The sequence below is a fragment of the Zea mays genome, chromosome 1 (genome assembly GCF_902167145.1).
Source record: "Zea mays cultivar B73 chromosome 1, Zm-B73-REFERENCE-NAM-5.0, whole genome shotgun sequence".
Taxonomy (NCBI): domain Eukaryota; kingdom Viridiplantae; phylum Streptophyta; class Magnoliopsida; order Poales; family Poaceae; genus Zea; species Zea mays.
Genome location: NC_050096.1, coordinates 265,731,026 through 265,748,541, shown reverse-complemented (window position 1 = coordinate 265,748,541; position 17,516 = coordinate 265,731,026). Strand labels below are relative to the sequence as shown.

General features: G+C 41.4%; 2 protein-coding genes across 5 annotated transcripts; one reads left to right on the top strand and one right to left on the bottom strand.

Annotated features, from left to right (window-relative positions):
* Positions 1-1,128: 1,128 nt before the first annotated feature.
* LOC100286153 (uncharacterized) lies at positions 1,129-6,295 on the top strand. Of its 2 annotated transcripts, none has more exon segments than NM_001159041.1 (14): positions 1,129-1,251; positions 2,114-2,467; positions 2,554-2,641; positions 3,160-3,287; positions 3,369-3,560; positions 3,664-3,863; positions 3,944-4,107; positions 4,226-4,306; positions 4,395-4,561; positions 4,638-4,743; positions 4,905-5,155; positions 5,276-5,348; positions 5,445-5,573; positions 5,685-6,289. In NM_001159041.1, coding segments are annotated over 13 exon segments (2,298 nt in total). In that variant the 5' UTR covers positions 1,129-1,251; positions 2,114-2,117; the 3' UTR covers positions 6,054-6,289.
* A 1,721-nt stretch (positions 6,296-8,016) lies between these two features.
* LOC100280989 (uncharacterized) lies at positions 8,017-8,810 on the bottom strand. 3 transcript variants are annotated; one of them, XM_008675691.4, is made up of 2 exons: positions 8,593-8,810; positions 8,017-8,449 (listed from the first exon to the last, which is right to left on the bottom strand). In XM_008675691.4, exon 2 carries the CDS (start codon positions 8,441-8,443, stop codon positions 8,153-8,155), a length of 291 nt encoding a protein of 96 aa, XP_008673913.1. In that variant the 5' UTR covers positions 8,444-8,449; positions 8,593-8,810; the 3' UTR covers positions 8,017-8,152. The 3 variants fall into 3 exon arrangements, with proteins under 3 accessions (XP_008673913.1, XP_008673917.1, NP_001147381.1); XM_008675695.3 differs by having other exon boundaries at positions 8,017-8,496; positions 8,593-8,782; NM_001153909.1 differs by having other exon boundaries at positions 8,061-8,720.
* Between the last annotated feature and the right edge of the window lie 8,706 nt (positions 8,811-17,516).

Sequence of the window (17,516 nt, the reverse complement as noted above, 5' to 3'; positions counted from 1 at the left end):
TCGACTTACCAATTCTTTAGAGTATCTCCAAAAGACTAGCTAAATAGCTTGTCAAGCTAAATTTTAGCTATTTAATAGCTCTCCAACAGACTAGCTATTTAACTTGCTAAGCTATTCGGCTCTCTAAATTAACTCTCTCACTAGCTAAATTTGGCTAGCAACTCTCGCTAGCTAAGCTTACTTTATGTTAGAGAGTCTGTTGTAAAGAGATGTTATATATATATAGTTTAATATTTATAGAGAGACAAATAAAAAGTTAAATAGAGAACTAAAAATAAAGAGTCTCTTAAAGATACTCTTAGATACAGAGGGAGTACCTATCTTGAGCCTTCTTAATTATTCCCCTCTGTAAAATCAAAAAAGTTAAACATCCGTTTGTGTTCCATTAGTTGGCATTTGACTCCAAAAGATGTTTATTTTTCGTTACATGGCTCGTGGATGTGACAACTACTACTAGCACGGTTGTTCAGATTCACTGCTTGCCATTCCGAGCCGGATTTCCTAATTAAAACGAAGGTTGTTACCACCTCTTATTATAGAAAATTGATTGTTCCACGAGAAATTCTCCCAAGTTTTAACAGCGCAGAAAATCTAGATTGCATGATATTTTTAGAGTTTCTGATATCATAAGGCCGGTTTGTTTTCGCCTATAATCAATTTATTTATAATTGTTGTATCACGAGTTTTTTTTCTAATTCTTGAATTTCGATCGTGCCAGTTCAAAAAAATTATGAAGAAAAATTATCGAAACTGACATTTTTTCCAACTAATATATAGTCCATACTAACGTTATACTGTGATGATTTGGATGGTTAGGTAAATAAGTAGATTATATAGTGGTATAAATATAGACAAGAAGAGAAAAATCTAAGTGGATATTTAGTTTTAGGGATTAATTTTTAGTTCCTACATTTTATTCTATTTTAGTTTTAAAATTATTAAATATATAGTTTCTATATTTAATAATTTATAAAATAAAATAAAATAAAATGAAAAAACCAAACATTAGTCCTTAGAAACCAAACAAATCATGAGCACCGACGGATTTGGCAGCTGGGAAATGGGATCTCACCAGATCCCGTAAGCGCGCGCCACGCCGCCACCTAACGCAGACACTGCATCCTCTACCTCTACAAATGAAACCCCTCAGACAGTCAGACGTCCCGTGCTCGTCATCACCACCCACATCTCAGTTCACCCCGGCGTCGTCCTCTTCCCCCGGAGCTACTCTCCCGCTCCACGTTCCAAAGGGTAAGCGCGCCTTCCCCCCCTCCCCCCTTGCTGTATATGCCCCCTCCCACTCTCCCGCTCGCCCATTCCCTCGCTTCCGCTATCTCCCCGCGCCTCTCGGATCGCCTCGGCGCGCGGTGAGTCTGGCATGCTGCTGCCCCCCCGCCTGCCTGCTCGGTCTGTCTGGATTCGTAGCCATTGTTTCCTTCCCTGTAGGGGTTGCTTTGCTGCGCTACGCTGTGCGGAATTGGTGGTTTTGGTGGGGCTCGATATTTTTTGGTCGAGTCGTTGAGATCGCCGCTGGGTTACTGCGGGATTAGAGTCGATTGCCCCCCTTTTGTTTTTCGAGGAGATGTTTCGAGTCGTAATTATATGAAATCCATCATTGTGATTTGAGTTGGCTAGCATCTCAGGCCCCCAGATTTTTGTTAGCAGCGTAACGCGCTGTTAATTTTTAGATCGTTTCCGAAGGGCGGGCGGGCTCTGTTAGATCTACGGGAACATTTAAAATTTCTTCATGTATGTATGATCCGGAAGTTAGTTGGCAGATTCACTGAATGGACAGTGATAGTTTTATACTGATCAATTTGTTTTCTGTGGCTGTAGTTTAATATATCATTGCTTCCTGTAGAACTGTACAAGTGCGCATTTTATTTGCAGCTTTGTTGAGACAAATATTCAGCTAGCTTCTTGTTGATGTGAATCAAGCTGATTTTAACATTTTGCTGTTATATAGAAAGATGGTGTCCCATATTGTTGCATACGCTTGTATGGGCCCCTAGAGCTAGAGAGAGCTCTTTTAGCTTATTTGCAGTTTTTTTTTGGGACAAATATTCAGCTAGCTTCTCTGTCAACCTGATTTTAACATTTTTCTGTTATATAGAAAGATGGCGTCCCATATTGTTGGATACCCTCGCATGGGCCCCAAGAGAGAGCTCAAGTTTGCCTTGGAGTCTTTCTGGGATGGGAAGAGCAGCGCCGATGATTTAGAGAAAGTTGCCTCTGACCTCAGGTCTAGCATCTGGAAGCAAATGTCAGAAGCTGGGATCAAGTACATTCCCAGCAACACCTTCTCGTACTATGACCAGGTCCTTGATACCACGGCCATGCTTGGTGCTGTCCCAGAGCGCTACTCTTGGACTGGAGGCGAGATTGGCTTGAGCACCTATTTCTCAATGGCCAGGGGAAATGCCACTGTCCCTGCTATGGAGATGACCAAGTGGTTTGATACAAACTAGTAAGTCAACTTCTGTCTCTTGAATGTTTACTTGGTTTTTTTGTGGTATTGGTCTAACATTTTTTTTATTACCTTGCTCCTCGCAGCCACTTTATTGTCCCTGAACTTGGCCCAAGCACCAAGTTCACATACGCTTCTCACAAGGCTGTTTCTGAGTACAAGGAGGCAAAAGCGGTATGTTGCTGTAACAACAGATACTGTCAGCTGTTTGTAATTTAGTTCATTTACCCTTCTCATCATTGTTTGCTTGCATGGCTGCACGGTTTAGTAACAGGGAAAAATGCAGCAACCAATATTTATGTCTCCCAGCTTAGAACCCACTTCTTTTTGGTAAAAGCACTTCAGCTGTACTGAACCTATGGCTTATTTAAATCCTTGACTGGTTTGATGCCTTCAATACATTCCATAACATTGAAGTAAATTATAAGTTAACCCACTGCTTTGCTAGCCTTATTTGAAGTCAAAGATGGACAAGCTTGGAACACACTGACTTTTCCATCTTGACAGTAATGTACTAATGCATAACTGTCACAAAACTATTTTCTCATTCAACTTTGCATAGCAATATGATAGGATTCCCTGCAGTGCTCTTTTTCTTAATGTCGGTAGTTTTCACCCTGTAAAGGAAGGGGCATGCTATTTTCAATTATGAAAAATAATGCCTGCAAACTTTGTTTTTGCCCCTCATGCAGCTCGGTATTGATACTGTCCCAGTGCTTGTTGGACCAGTGTCATACTTGCTCCTCTCTAAGCCTGCCAAGGGTGTGGAGAAATCTTTCTCTCTTCTTTCGCTTCTTGGCAGCATTCTTCCCATCTACAAGTAAGCATCCACACAAAGCAGCCAACATTTTTTCCAGCATGATTCTCGTTAATTGATAATGTGATATTTTATGAAATGAAGGGAGGTTGTTTCTGAACTGAAGGCAGCTGGTGCTTCATGGATTCAGTTTGATGAGCCTACCCTTGTTAAAGACCTTGATGTTCACGAATTGGCAGCATTCTCTTCAGCATATGCTGAACTAGAGTCGGCATTCTCTGGATTGAATGTGCTTATCGAGACATACTTTGCTGACATTCCTGCTGAGTCCTACAAGTATGTTTTTTTTTAGTTTTAACATAGTCTTCGCCACGGTCTTCCTCTCAGAGTAATATAGTTGAGAAAGAAAACTGAAAACTTATTTCTTTTGCAAACGCAGGACCCTCACGTCATTGAGTGGTGTGACTGCTTACGGTTTTGATCTTATCCGTGGAGCCAAGACCCTTGATCTTATCAGGAGCAGCTTCCCCTCTGGGAAGTACCTCTTCGCTGGTGTTGTGGATGGACGCAACATTTGGGCTGATGATCTTGCTGCATCTCTTAGCACTCTTCAGTCTCTTGAGGCCGTTGCTGGCAAGGGTAAGCATTAAAGGATATACTGTTGTTTATTTGTTCCCTTTGTCTGTACGTTGTTCAGTAACCAAATACATGATGTTCAGACAAACTTGTGGTGTCAACCTCCTGCTCACTGATGCACACCGCTGTTGATCTTGTCAATGAAACTAAGCTGGATGATGAGATTAAGTCATGGCTTGCATTTGCTGCCCAAAAGGTTGTCGAGGTTAATGCCCTTGCGAAAGCTTTGGCAGGCCAAAAGGATGAGGTATGGCACTGTTCTGTACTCTTCATTCTTCTGAACCCCTTAACTTGAGTTGAGTGATTACTCCCATTCCGCACCTAAATAACTTACCATTTGTAATATTGGACATGTTCGCCAACAGGCTTACTTTGCAGCCAATGCTGCTGCTCAGGCCTCAAGGAGATCATCACCTAGAGTGACAAACGAGGAGGTCCAAAAGGCTGTAAGTAACATTGATCTTTATCGAATAAATGCTTGTTTTTTTTATGTTAGTACAAACCAATTCTAAACCAGAAATGCATTTCATACAGGCAGCTGCTTTGAAGGGTTCTGACCACCGCCGTGCTACCACTGTTGCTGCTAGATTGGATGCTCAGCAGAAAAAGCTCAACCTTCCTGTCCTTCCCACAACCACAATTGGTTCATTCCCTCAGACTGTGGAACTCAGGAGGGTCCGTCGTGAGTACAAGGCAAAGAAGTAAGTGTCTGTGGAGATATTATAACTGTTATATCTTTATCGTATTCTTTATTTTAATGAAAATATATCGTTGCAGGATCTCCGAGGAGGAATACATCAGTGCCATCAAGGAAGAAATCAGCAAGGTTGTCAAGATCCAAGAGGAGCTTGACATTGATGTGCTTGTGCATGGAGAGCCAGAGGTGAGCATTTTAGTGTCATGGTTTGTTTATTGTAGACTAACTGCATTAGCTTTTTTTTTTCTATGGATCACTTAAATTAGCAAGATCTTTTAGGATATTGATAATATTGTTTGCTGAAGATGAAACATTTACTTATTTATGTCAATGCCTATGTTTTACAGAGAAATGACATGGTTGAGTACTTCGGTGAGCAATTATCTGGTTTTGCATTCACTGCCAACGGATGGGTGCAATCTTATGGATCACGTTGTGTGAAGCCACCCATTATCTATGGCGATGTCAGCCGGCCGAACCCCATGACTGTTTTCTGGTCCAAGACGGCACAGAGCATGACCGCTCGTCCCATGAAGGGAATGTTGACTGGTCCAGTCACAATCCTCAACTGGTCATTTGTCAGGAACGATCAGCCTAGGTTTGTTACATGTTCCAAAATATGCCTAAAAACAGTTTGGAACACTGTTTTGCGCTTCTCGTCCATCTGTAACTGATCCCACAAAAAGAACGTGATAGATTATGCTTTGTTGGTGTACAGGTTTGAGACATGCTACCAAATAGCTCTTGCAATAAAAAAGGAGGTTGAGGATCTTGAGGCTGCTGGTATTCAGGTTTGTATATTCCTGTTTTATAAGTTTGATTTCTAGTTCTTATTTCATCAGTATGTCCATGTGCAACAACATCTCTTTTTTTCTCTCTCTTTGCAGGTGATCCAGATTGATGAGGCAGCTCTAAGGGAGGGTCTGCCACTGCGCAAGTCAGAGCATGCATTCTACCTGGACTGGGCTGTCCACTCTTTCAGAATCACCAACTGCGGAGTCCAGGACACCACCCAGGTATTAGCCTTGAACTATTTTTTTCGAAAGGAAGCCTTGAACTATTTTAAGACAGTACCATGAAACCTGTGTTAGGATCCCTACTGATTGCCCTTTTTTTTTCTTGGATAGATCCACACCCATATGTGCTACTCCAACTTCAACGACATCATCCACTCCATCATCGACATGGACGCAGATGTGATCACCATCGAGAACTCCCGGTCCGACGAGAAGCTACTGTCCGTGTTCCGCGAGGGTGTGAAGTACGGAGCTGGAATCGGTCCAGGTGTCTACGACATCCACTCGCCCAGGATCCCCTCCACCGAGGAGATCGCGGACCGCGTCAACAAGATGCTCGCCGTGCTCGACACCAACATCCTCTGGGTGAACCCTGACTGCGGTCTCAAGACACGCAAGTACACGGAGGTGAAGCCTGCCCTGACCAACATGGTCTCCGCCACCAAGCTCATCCGCACCCAGCTCGGCAGCGCGAAATGAGTCAGATTTGGTAGATCCATGGTTTGTTGAACACAAAAGCCAGCAGGGTCATTTGTTTCGAATAATTTGGGTCCTTACTCCTGTTCCATGGCGTTAGGTTAGCCTCATTGGTGTTGGTGGGGTACGGCGTTACGTGTCCGTGTTCTAAGTTTGGAGTGTGTGTTTCTCTTTTTTGTTGGGGTTTGTGTGCTTTGGTTATATAAACAGAAATGGAGTACGCAGTCTTCGAATCGCAACACCAACTGCATTGTCATGTTCTCCTTCCAGAGGGGAACGCCATGCCCCGTGCTATTGCACATGATACGTGCAGACATAGAATTGTTCCAGGCTCAACGTATGTACAGGACAGTGGCACCAACACCCACCAATGCAAGAACCAGGACGAAGCCAAGAACATCTTTCCTCCACCATCTCCTGTCCTCACCCTTGCCATCACCGTCGCTGCTCCTAGCTGCATTTCTCGGTAAATCTTGTATGTTCATTACTTGACCTTTCCTCGGTTCGTTCCTCCATAGCCCAAAACAAATCAGATGGATGATCGACGCCGACGGGATCCTCATCGACATGTAGACGATCGCTCGACCAAGAGCAGCCGTAGTGTAGGCGGCTTTCCGAACGAGGTAGATGGGAGACTTTGCATCGGTGCGACCGTCTCCGATCACCGGTCCAACCAGAAGCCGACCAACATCCTCCTCGGCGGTGGATACATGACGTGGGCAACTGGACACGGAGGTACAAGGGCAGCTTCGGGTACCTGGACTCGGAGTACTTCCGGACGCACGGCACCGGCCGACGAGGACGTGTACTCCAGGGAGAACCTCACGCTTCTCAGAGCATCGTGTACATCAACACACAAGGCTCAAGTCTATTTCATAACATGTCGTTTGTTCTTTCAGATTACAACTGCCAGACACTACAGTCGTTGTTCCATACACATTCAGTTTAGTGCGCTTGATGCTCTCTCCGAAATCTGAGTTACGTTCTAGAGCACTGTCGATGTGTGGCTATTGCAAAATCCTCGCACCGGCTTCTTTCAACTATCACCTATGGAACACACAAAAACACACACACACACAAACAAACACACACAAAAAGGTGCTAGGATACCTATGGTTACATGCATCCTACATATTTCAATGTTTGATAATAATATCATAAGAGAATTATGAATTAAGTTAGTAGTTAAGTTCCAACAAAGACCAGGTCCTAGGTAATTCAAACACGCTCTGCACTGCCACTGCCACTGGTATGAACCCTCCACTTAAAAATGGGCGGGACAACATAGCCAAGGGATCAAGCTGGAGCTATATAATCTCTGGAAGAAAAAAAAACTGACTACCCAACTATATATATGCATAAAGATCAGCAAAAACTCTTCCACAGGATTCTAATGGCCTCCTTTAGAATGGACGAAAAGCAAAGGAATTTTTTAGAATATTCAATCCCTATGAAAAGTTTTCCTACGAGAGCCTTTGGAACAGAATAAGCATGAGATTTGAAACCTGTTAATTCCTTTAAAATTTCATATGGAATGGTATATCCCGTGGCAATTTTGGAGAAAGATATGCATGAGGTCCAACCTCATGTTTTCTTTCCTTTCTGCCTTATCATTCCTATGTTTTTCCTGCGCATGATCTGAACATATGTTTTGTGGCTTCCCTGTGTTATGATTCCTGTAGGATTCCAATGACATGGACATTATAACCCTGTGTGTTTTCCTATTGCTATGTTTTAAGAAGCCTGTGTTATGATCCAAAGGAGTCCTATGGGTATGTTTAGTTGCGGGATAGCCTGAGACAGCCATATCCCCGGCGTCCCCTCTCGTGCATCCAATTCTAACAGAAAGCTAGGGACAACACTAAGATGATCATGTCCAATCTCTTACTCTAAACCAAACAACATTATATAAAGGATCGGGTCGTCTCATTCCATCCCGTCCCATGGTAACCAAACCCACCCTAAATTTTCAGCTACAGCTGAGCACTTTTAAGTACGAAAACTGTCAAATATCTCAATATCTCTTTTTATAATTGATTAGTTCTGCGAATAGATCTTAAACAGGTTGAGTCAGGTCGACCAAGAACACACACATCGACCAACTACTTGTTCTTCCCGGACCTCTTCTTACCCCCTGCCGCGGGGGCGGCGCTGACCTGGGGCCGCGGGTGGCGCTCGGCCTCGGCAGCGTCGAGCCACTTGAGCGGGTTACGGTTGTAGAAAGGCCAGTTGGGGACGGTGACCAGAGCCGTGAGCACGACGCCGCCGGCGTAGACGAGCAGCATGAGCTGGAAGTCCGCGCGCACGTAGCCCACCAGGAACGCCACCACCGCAGACGCCACCAGCAGCACCTGCATCAGCATCTCCGCGCGTTTCTGCCCCAGCCAATCCATAATCCTCTGCCAAGAACCCGAGATACAGAAGATCCGGGTGAGATGGATCGGACCTAGTACACTTGAAATTGGATCAGATCCGAATGCAAATGGCTTAAGCTAGGGTTTGGGCGCTCGGCGAAGGAACGGAGGAGGAGAGGTGGGCGTACCTGGCGGGTGCTCGTCGCTGGAGAAGGGCCCGAAAATGGAGAATTGGGCACCTGACGTAGGGCGGCAACGGAGAGAAGAAAACAAGAGCGCACGAGAGTGGAACGGTAGAAGTGTAGAATCACGAGATGGGAAACGCAGACCAGCGAGGGTTCTGGCCACTGGATCCGGCCGCGCGGAAGTTTGTTTGTTTCAGGGTTAAATGTTGGGACATATCGGTGTTGTCGCGGTTGTCTCTCAAAATTAAAAATTATAAAGACAAAATAGAATGTCAGGAGACATCTTTATCCTGACTGTCCCGCAACCAAACGTACCTTAAATACAGTGGATCAAACAGTTTTCTACGTTCTTCAGCAGCGTACTCTAAACAGTCCTCTAAATTTAAAGGACCCTGTTCAATTCTCTCTATATATAGTTTCTCTAAACGGTCCTCTATCCATTTGAATATTTTAAATAACCGGTTAGCAAACCTAAAATATGTACAATACATTTGAGAGTATAACAAATATGTATGTAAAAAATGAATCTAATATAGATGTGTATAGAGGACGTTGTTGGAGAGGAAGAAGATATAGATGATGAAATTTTTTAGAGGAGACCGTAAAGGATGAATATAAATGGTGGATATAGAAGATATTGCTAGAGACGGCTAGCTCAGTTCAACACAATACACCTTGTTTCAAAGCCACGAGCTAAACTAGTATTTTAGCTCGGTTTGTTAACCACGCAGCTCGAACTGAGTTTAAATCAACTTATTAGCTAGAACGAGCTAGCATTTGCTAGTTGAAAAGGAATTAGGCTTACACCTATTTCTTAAATGATTTTGGTGGTTGAATTGCCCAACACAAATAATTGGACTAACTAATTTGCTCTAGTGTATAAGTTATACATGTATCAAAGGTTCACACTTAGCCAATAAAAAGACCAAGTATTGGGTTCAACAAAAGAGCAAAGAGACAACCGAAGGCACCTCTGGTCTGGCGCATCGGACTGTCCGGTGCACCACCGGACAGTGTCCGGTGCACCAAAGGACTCCAAGTCGAACTCGTCACCTTCGGGAAAATCTAGAGGCGAATCCGCTATAATTCACCGGACTGTCCGGTGTACACTGGACAGTGTCCGGTGCTCCAAGGAAGAGCGGCTCTGGAACTTGCCTGCTTCGGGAATTCAAAACGGCTAGTCCGCTATAATTCACCGGACATGTCCGGTGTACACCGGACTGTCCGGTGTGACATCGACGCAACGGATACTTCGACGCCAACGGCTACCTGCAGCACATTGAATGCGCGCCAGCGCGCGCAGAAGTCAGGCACGCCCATGCCGGCGCACCGGACACTCTACAGTACATGTCCGGTGCGCCACCGGACATCTCGGCGGGCCCAGCAGTCAGAGCTCCAACGGTCGGAACCCAACGGGCTGATGACGTGGCTGGCGCACCGGACACTGTCCGGTGCGCCCTTCGCCAGCACAACATTCCAAGTCATCTAGTTGACATACCACCCCAACCGGCCACTTCAAGGTGTGGGAGCCCAAACAACATTCCAAGTCATCTAGTTGACATACTCAAGCCCTCCCAACCACATATATTCATTGATACATCCTATACGCAAGATCTAGACCACTACAACCAACACAAGTGCCACAAAAGAGAGAGCAAGCAATTGAGAGCTGCTCAATTAAGTTTAGCCCTAGTGCCTTGTGAGATTCATTGAGAGATAGTGTGTACTACATCCTTGTGTTCATTTGCGCGTGGAGTATTGACTCCCATCCAACTTCCTCCAAAGTTTTGGAGGCTTGTAAAAGCTAGCAAGAGACACCAAAGAGTGTGGTGGTCCTTGCGGGATCGAGAGTGATCCTTGAGAAGAAGAGCTCGCCGATCCTTGTGTGATCGGTGGAGAGAGGGAAAGGGTTGAAAAAGACCCGTCCTTAAGTGGACTCCTCAATGGGGACTAGGCCTTCGAGGGCCGAACCTCGGTAAAACAAATCACCCGTGTCCATTGTGTTTATTGCTTGTGATTTGTTTGTTTTCCCTCTGAAAGTTGCCTAGAGGGGGGGTGAATAGGCAAGTTAAAACTTTTTCAACAAAAACTAGAAGCAAACTGGGTAAAACTGAATAGATCTCGAAATTCACCCTGTTAACTTTGGAAATGAGATGTTCTAAATGATCCACAGGGTTCAAAGTAGTAGATCTGAGAAGGGCACTTCTCAAAATCCACACACCAAAAAGATATAAACAAATCTTTTACGGAATGGTGAGAGAACGAAGAACACAAACAAACACAATGAGCAAGAACACAAGAGACACAAGATTTATCCCGAGGTTCGGTCACACCACAAAAGGTGCCCTACTTCCTCGTTGAGGCGCCCACAAAGAGCCGGGTCTCTTTCAACCCTAATCCTCCCTTTGCCGACCACAAAGGTCAAGCCCACACAATAATCTTTGCTCAAACGAGCGGGTAATACAAACTTTCTTGTGGTCTTCCACAAGATTTGGAGACTCACAAGAGACACCTAGACGTCTAGGAGCTAGAAGCTCCAAGAGTAATGAATCCACAAAGAACTCGATGTAGTACCAAAGCTCGAATGAAGAAGAAGAGCAAGAGAGATTTAGAGATGAAGCACAAAACCGCAGCTCTCAAGCTCACTCAAAGATTTCTCTCCAAAGATTTGAAATGGGAGAGGCAAGAGATGTGTGAGAGAGAGAGGGAGGTGTTTCTTGAGTTAGAAATGGAGTTCAAATCGTGCTCACTACTGTGGGGAGAGAGGTAGGAGGTAGTATATATAGGTGGAGCTCAAAACTAGCCGTTGGGCAGATTTTTCTGCCTGAGGGCGGTTGAGCCTCCCCCTAGGGCGGTTGAGCCTCCCCTGGCAGGCCTGGCAGCCTGTCTGCCAGTCTGACTGGCAGACTGACGCGCAGACTGACCGCAGACTGGTCAAAGTTGACCAAAACCAGTTGAACCGCCCAGGGGGGGCGGTTGAACCGCCCCTGACAGCTCCTGGCGACCTGTTTGCCAGTCTGACTGGCAGACTGCAGATCAGAGGTCAGAGGGGTCAGAGACCAGCTGAACTGCCCCTCAGGACCAGTTCAACCGGTCTTGACCAGAGAGTTTAGGAGAGAAAACCCCAGCTCAACTGCCCAGAGGCAAGTTCAGCTGGTGTATGGTCAAAGAGGTTCACAGCTGAAGTTGAGTTCAGCTGAAGTTCAGCCCAGCTGAAAAGCTCAGCTGCAGCTGAAGAAGCTCAACTCAGCTGAAGTTCAGCTCAGCTGAAAAGCTCAGCTGTAGCTGAAGAAGCTCAGCTCAGCTGAAGTCCAGCTCAGCTGAAAAGCTCAGCTGCAGCTGAAGGAGCTCAGCTCAGCTGAAGTCCAGCTCAGCTGAAAAGCTCAGCTGCAGCTGAACAAGTTCAGCTGCTTTTCAGCAAGAACACTCTAGGTTTCTCAAACCTAACCATGGTCAACCATAGAACGATAAAGAGATTTTTGCTTTTCATAAATAGCTTTTGAATAGAGAGGTTTGAGCTTTGGCAAACACCAACCTTCTTTTTGGATCCCCCTTTATAGTACGACGATTCCTATACTCAAGTTAAATAAAATAAAATGAAGTAAACTCCTTGAGTCATTGGTGTCTCATGTGTGATTTCTCCATGGCATTGCTTCATAAGGATCACAAACATCTTTGTCTCACCTTTTGAAGCAAACTCAAATCAAACCCTGTGACTTGTACCATATCACCTTATATGAGTTCAAATCATGGCTTCAAGTCACCTTACTGATGCATCAACATGTTGTAACTCTTCATAGCTGATTAGTTCATCGACTTAGTGCAAGTACTCTCTTCTTCACCTTAGCCATGGTACCTCGGTCTACAAGCCGTCGCTTGGCCTTCACCTTCGCTTAGTTCCTCGAAGCCCTTTCCTTGCTATCTTCACCCTATCAAGCCATTCTTGAGTCACATCCTATTGAGCATCCATTAAGAGAATCATTTCTTCAATATTGTGAACCTTGCTTGAATGTCTTCTAGATATAACTATTAAGATTAATCAAGCTTTAGTTTGATTCTCATATATTCATATATGGACTAATAGTAATATGGTCAAGCCAATTCACGATTCCTCATATCTTATTCACTTTGGCTTGACCAATCCTCTTAATCACTTCAACCTCTATTATGATCATATTTATGCATAGTGATTTCTCAGGACTTGTCCATATATTCAAACCAATATAGAGATCATATTATATCCATTTGCATTGTCTCATTGGTTATATAACCTCGTGTTGAACCTTTGTTCACCGATCATTATACACTATTCAAGTATGTTCATCATACTGAATTTCCTGTTCAACACTTAGCAAACTCGTTAGACCTTTAAATGTGTTGTTATCCAAATCACCAAAACTCACAAAAGGGATGAATGCACTTTCAATCTCCCCCTTTTTGGTGATTGATGACAACACATTTAAAGCTTACATAAGATTTGATAAATAAGATTTTAAATCCTATGATATAGTTTCCTCCCCCTAAATATGTGCATTTCAGAAAATAACACTTTTGTACTCAAATGCCAAAAACACATATTTAGGTCAAAGTATAGACAACTTATATCATACTATCCATAGGGTGCAGTGTGTCATAAAATAAATGTGATGCTCATGACATGGAATGCACTTATCAACTTTCTTCATCTTATGTTTTTCTTATGACTTCCCCTTTTTGTTAATTATTTCTCCCCTTTTTAAAAGTCTTCTAACACTTAGTTACATAAGACTAAAGGTAAGCTTTAATGCACAATTTCTCCCCCTTTGTCATAAATCTCCAAAAAGGATACAAAGAATATAAGGGATAGAAATTATGATTAAGCGAGATGTGAACACACTATCATGAAAAGGATCCTTAGATGGCACAAAGGTAATGGATAAGTGTCACAAGTGATGTACCTTTGCGTTTTACCTTTTCAAGGGGTTTCCAGACTTGTGTTGTATTTAGAGTTCATTTTGCAATCTCTTGTCGGCATAATTGTGACATAGGTCCAAGATATCAAATGAATATTGTCATACTAATTGAAAGATAAATCTTGATACCTGGAGTCTAGATGTCACCTAGCATTTTCTTATCATAACAAGAGGCAGCATGAAAATTGCACAAGTATGGATTATACAACTAGTGATCATGTATGAAAAATATCAATTAAAAAAAACACCAATTGATACAATTTGATAGATAAGCAGATCACTAATAGCATATTACACTAAGTTCTCCTCAAGTTTTTAGGGCACACATATATATGAATTCAATTGATATCTGTTGAGAGTACTTATTTGTAACTTAAAGTACCATTGGCATAAAAGGAGTATCAATTGAATATAATCATGCAACATAAGAAATATGTGCACTATTTAATCAATTAAGTTCTAGACAGGAGAATTTATAAGCTATGCTACTTTAGACATTTGCAATCCAAAAGAATATGATACATGTTTACCAATTTTAGATGACATTGGAGTAGCATATACAAGAGAAACTCATTCTCTTATGAAATGTATAGAAGATACATTTATTGGAGCAAAGAATCTTTAATACCCATCAAATTTGCAGTGGAAGCGATTGTCTTTGCCCGAAAATTCCTTTCTAATTTGAGACTACACATATAATAGACTTGGAAATGAAGTTAGTCTCAAAGATTCAAATTATAGACCATTCTCCCCCTAAATGTGTGCATACAAGTGATGAATACTTGTTTAGCTTATGCACTTGGACTCGTGAGGTCAGGGAATTAAGTTCTATAATTTGAACCTTGGTACAAATAAAGTATGAAAATATGAAAATGCACCAATTTAAGGAATTACTCATAATCAAAAGGTATACTAATAGACATGATATGCAATATTTTAAGCCAAGATTCTTGATAAGTTAGCATGTTTGACTCATACCTCACTAAGATGACTTAAGACTAACTTATGATATCACCACAAGAGGTATTAATCAAATATCTAGAGATTCTTTAATCGTCACCACAAGTGCAACCTTAGGGTGTGACTTAAGATATTGCATATACATGCACACACTAGCATGTAAGAGCCTAGATGTACAAAGGTAATACAATAGTTCATGGAATGACACACCTTTGTTCTATGCCACATGGTCTCCATTATAGTCATGAATTTCCATCTTAGCTTTTGATAGGCTTGACATTTCAAAGAGAAACTTATCCTCTTCAAACGATCAAGAGAAACTCATTTTCATTTCTATGGAACCATTCATCCTCATTTGATGTTCTCCAAGGTGTGAGACTACACAACATGAACTTGAAAGAAATCATTAGCCTCACAAGATATAGGCTAAACTCTCCCTCAATTTGTGCATGCAAGAGTACACAAAGTACACTTATGCACATTAACAATGCGAGGTTAAAGGAGATGTTTGTACTATATCTTGGTTTAACATAACATGCTTTACATAGATGATGAAAATTAAACCAATTGAAAGTTTAAGAACTTAAAGTATATCAATTGAAATTCTGAAGGGTAAAGCATGCTAATATGAACCTCAAACCTCATAATGAAGGATATCATATAAATATGTCACTACATCTTCATTATTAGGTTGACAAAAAGTGTAACTCCCTTCTTGAATCACTGTGATTTCTTTTCTCTTTAGGATTTCATCCAACCAGGCGATCTTGAACTTCATTGATCTTGGCTTGGTTCAATCATACTTGATATGAGACTCATTGAAACTAAATGATTGAAACAACCAAGACTCTTATATCCGTGGATTTTGAATCCATCTTGAAAGCACTTGGAAGGACCTTATTGAAACACTTAGAAAAGAGAGCATTAGAAACACAAGGGAGGGTTTCACAAATGATGATCCTTATATGTGGATGGCAAATGAATCATCATTATTGAAACCGAAAAGGATAGACTAAATTCCTTTAAATTAGTGCACACATATAGTTAATGTCAAAGTTATATGCACTATTGAACATTTTACATTGCAAGGAATTTAACCTATAATATGGTACATTCCACTAAGGATAGAATACTAAAACAACCGAAGGAGAGGAAGTTTTCATACCTTGGCCTCTTATCAACTTCATCTTACTTTAGTTGAATAGTATCCTTTAAGCTTGTGGTTTGTCCAATGTAAAACAAGCACCATCTCTTAACATAGATTTTCTATGGATAAACTCAACATAAGAGATGGCATTAGTAGCACAAGCACTTGTTTCTTATTTAGCAACCATTTTATATGTGGGAGGCAAGCGAGTTGCTAAAATAGAGAAACCTCATAATATGGACTAAATTTCCTTGAACCCTCATGCACAATATATTTTGAATGACATGGATAATATGCATGGTTATTCAATGAAGCCTAGAGGGATGACTTAATCCATATTATGGTGTGTGTCTAATATAGAAGAATCAAATCCAAATTAACTATATAGAGAATACGTCACATAATTTTGGATTGTTCACCATATGATAATATTCATTCAACTTCCAATTAGACCTTTATTTCATAATCAACAACTGATGTATATCCTCAAGTGCTTATTTTCCCTTAGTGGCTACACAAGTCACAAAAGAGATAAGATTTGAAAATAATTTGCACTTAAGATTCAGTTGTTACCACCCTTGCTACTATCTCCAAAGATGATTTATACATTCATTATCGAGCACCCAACTTGATCCATTGAAGGAGTGATCCTGCAAAACAAGTTTAAGCCTCATATCTTGGTACCCAATTTGAATTGGGTCCTTTGAGATTAGTAGGAAGAGCCTTGAGTACCCACACATTCCTTATTGTGGCCTTTCTCTTTGTGTAGGCATCCACATATACTTGACAACCATCTTACATGGTTTCAAGTCAATATTTAATCACATATATAAAAGCTAGAGTTAAGAATAGGAGCCTTTTCTCCTTTTCTTGATACATCATTGTGTTGCCTTCTTGATGATGAACCTAGCTTGACCTTGGGTGCACCTACCTTATCAAGGTTAGTTGCACAAGCATTCATATCATAAAGACAAGTTATGCATGGAATTTACAACTTAGTGATCCAATTCAATGTGAAGCATATGGATACCGATTGAAGTAGATTTCTAAGATATCAAAATATGGGTTTCCAAAATTTAGAGAGTATGGATCACTAATTGTACCTTTTACAGTTTAAAAATCATATCCATGTTAGTGCATATGTATGTGATGAATATCAACAAAAAGATTCTTATGCACTTTTAGAATTAACGATAAGGGAATTTTAAACTGCATCAAGAGTAGCTATTTAGAAAACAAAGATTACAATCCATATAAATGAGATACAAATTTACCAATTTGGATTGTCTTAGTATACTCAAGGGAAACTTATTCTCTATGACACAAGATATATAATGTTCTCCCACTAGATATGTGCATCAAGTATTTGAATGACTTGCCACATGCACTTTCAATTCATTTAAGAGTCTCATGAGGAGTATATTACATATCATGGTCAAGGCATGACAAATTTGCAATGAATTAACTTATGCCTAAGAATACTTACCACCATATAAATGTACCATTTGTTATACCAATTTGACAGATCTTACTATCTGTGGTGGTGTCACTTTAGCATTCTTCTTTTCATCATTTGTGGAGACTTCCTTCTTTGTTATCTCTTTTCCTTTTAAAACTAGTCGATAAAACACTTTGAAAAGAGATATTAGTAGTACAAGGAAGTATTTAATGAATGATGATATCTATATATGAATGGCAAACAAATCATCATTTATCAGGCGTAAAGGTATAAATTAAATTCCTTTTAAATTAATGCACATGGATGAGTGAATTAATAATATGCACCAATTTACAAATTTAAGCCAAAAAGAATTTAACTTTCATATTGACATTTTTTTCACAAAATAGATTATTACCAATTGAAAGAA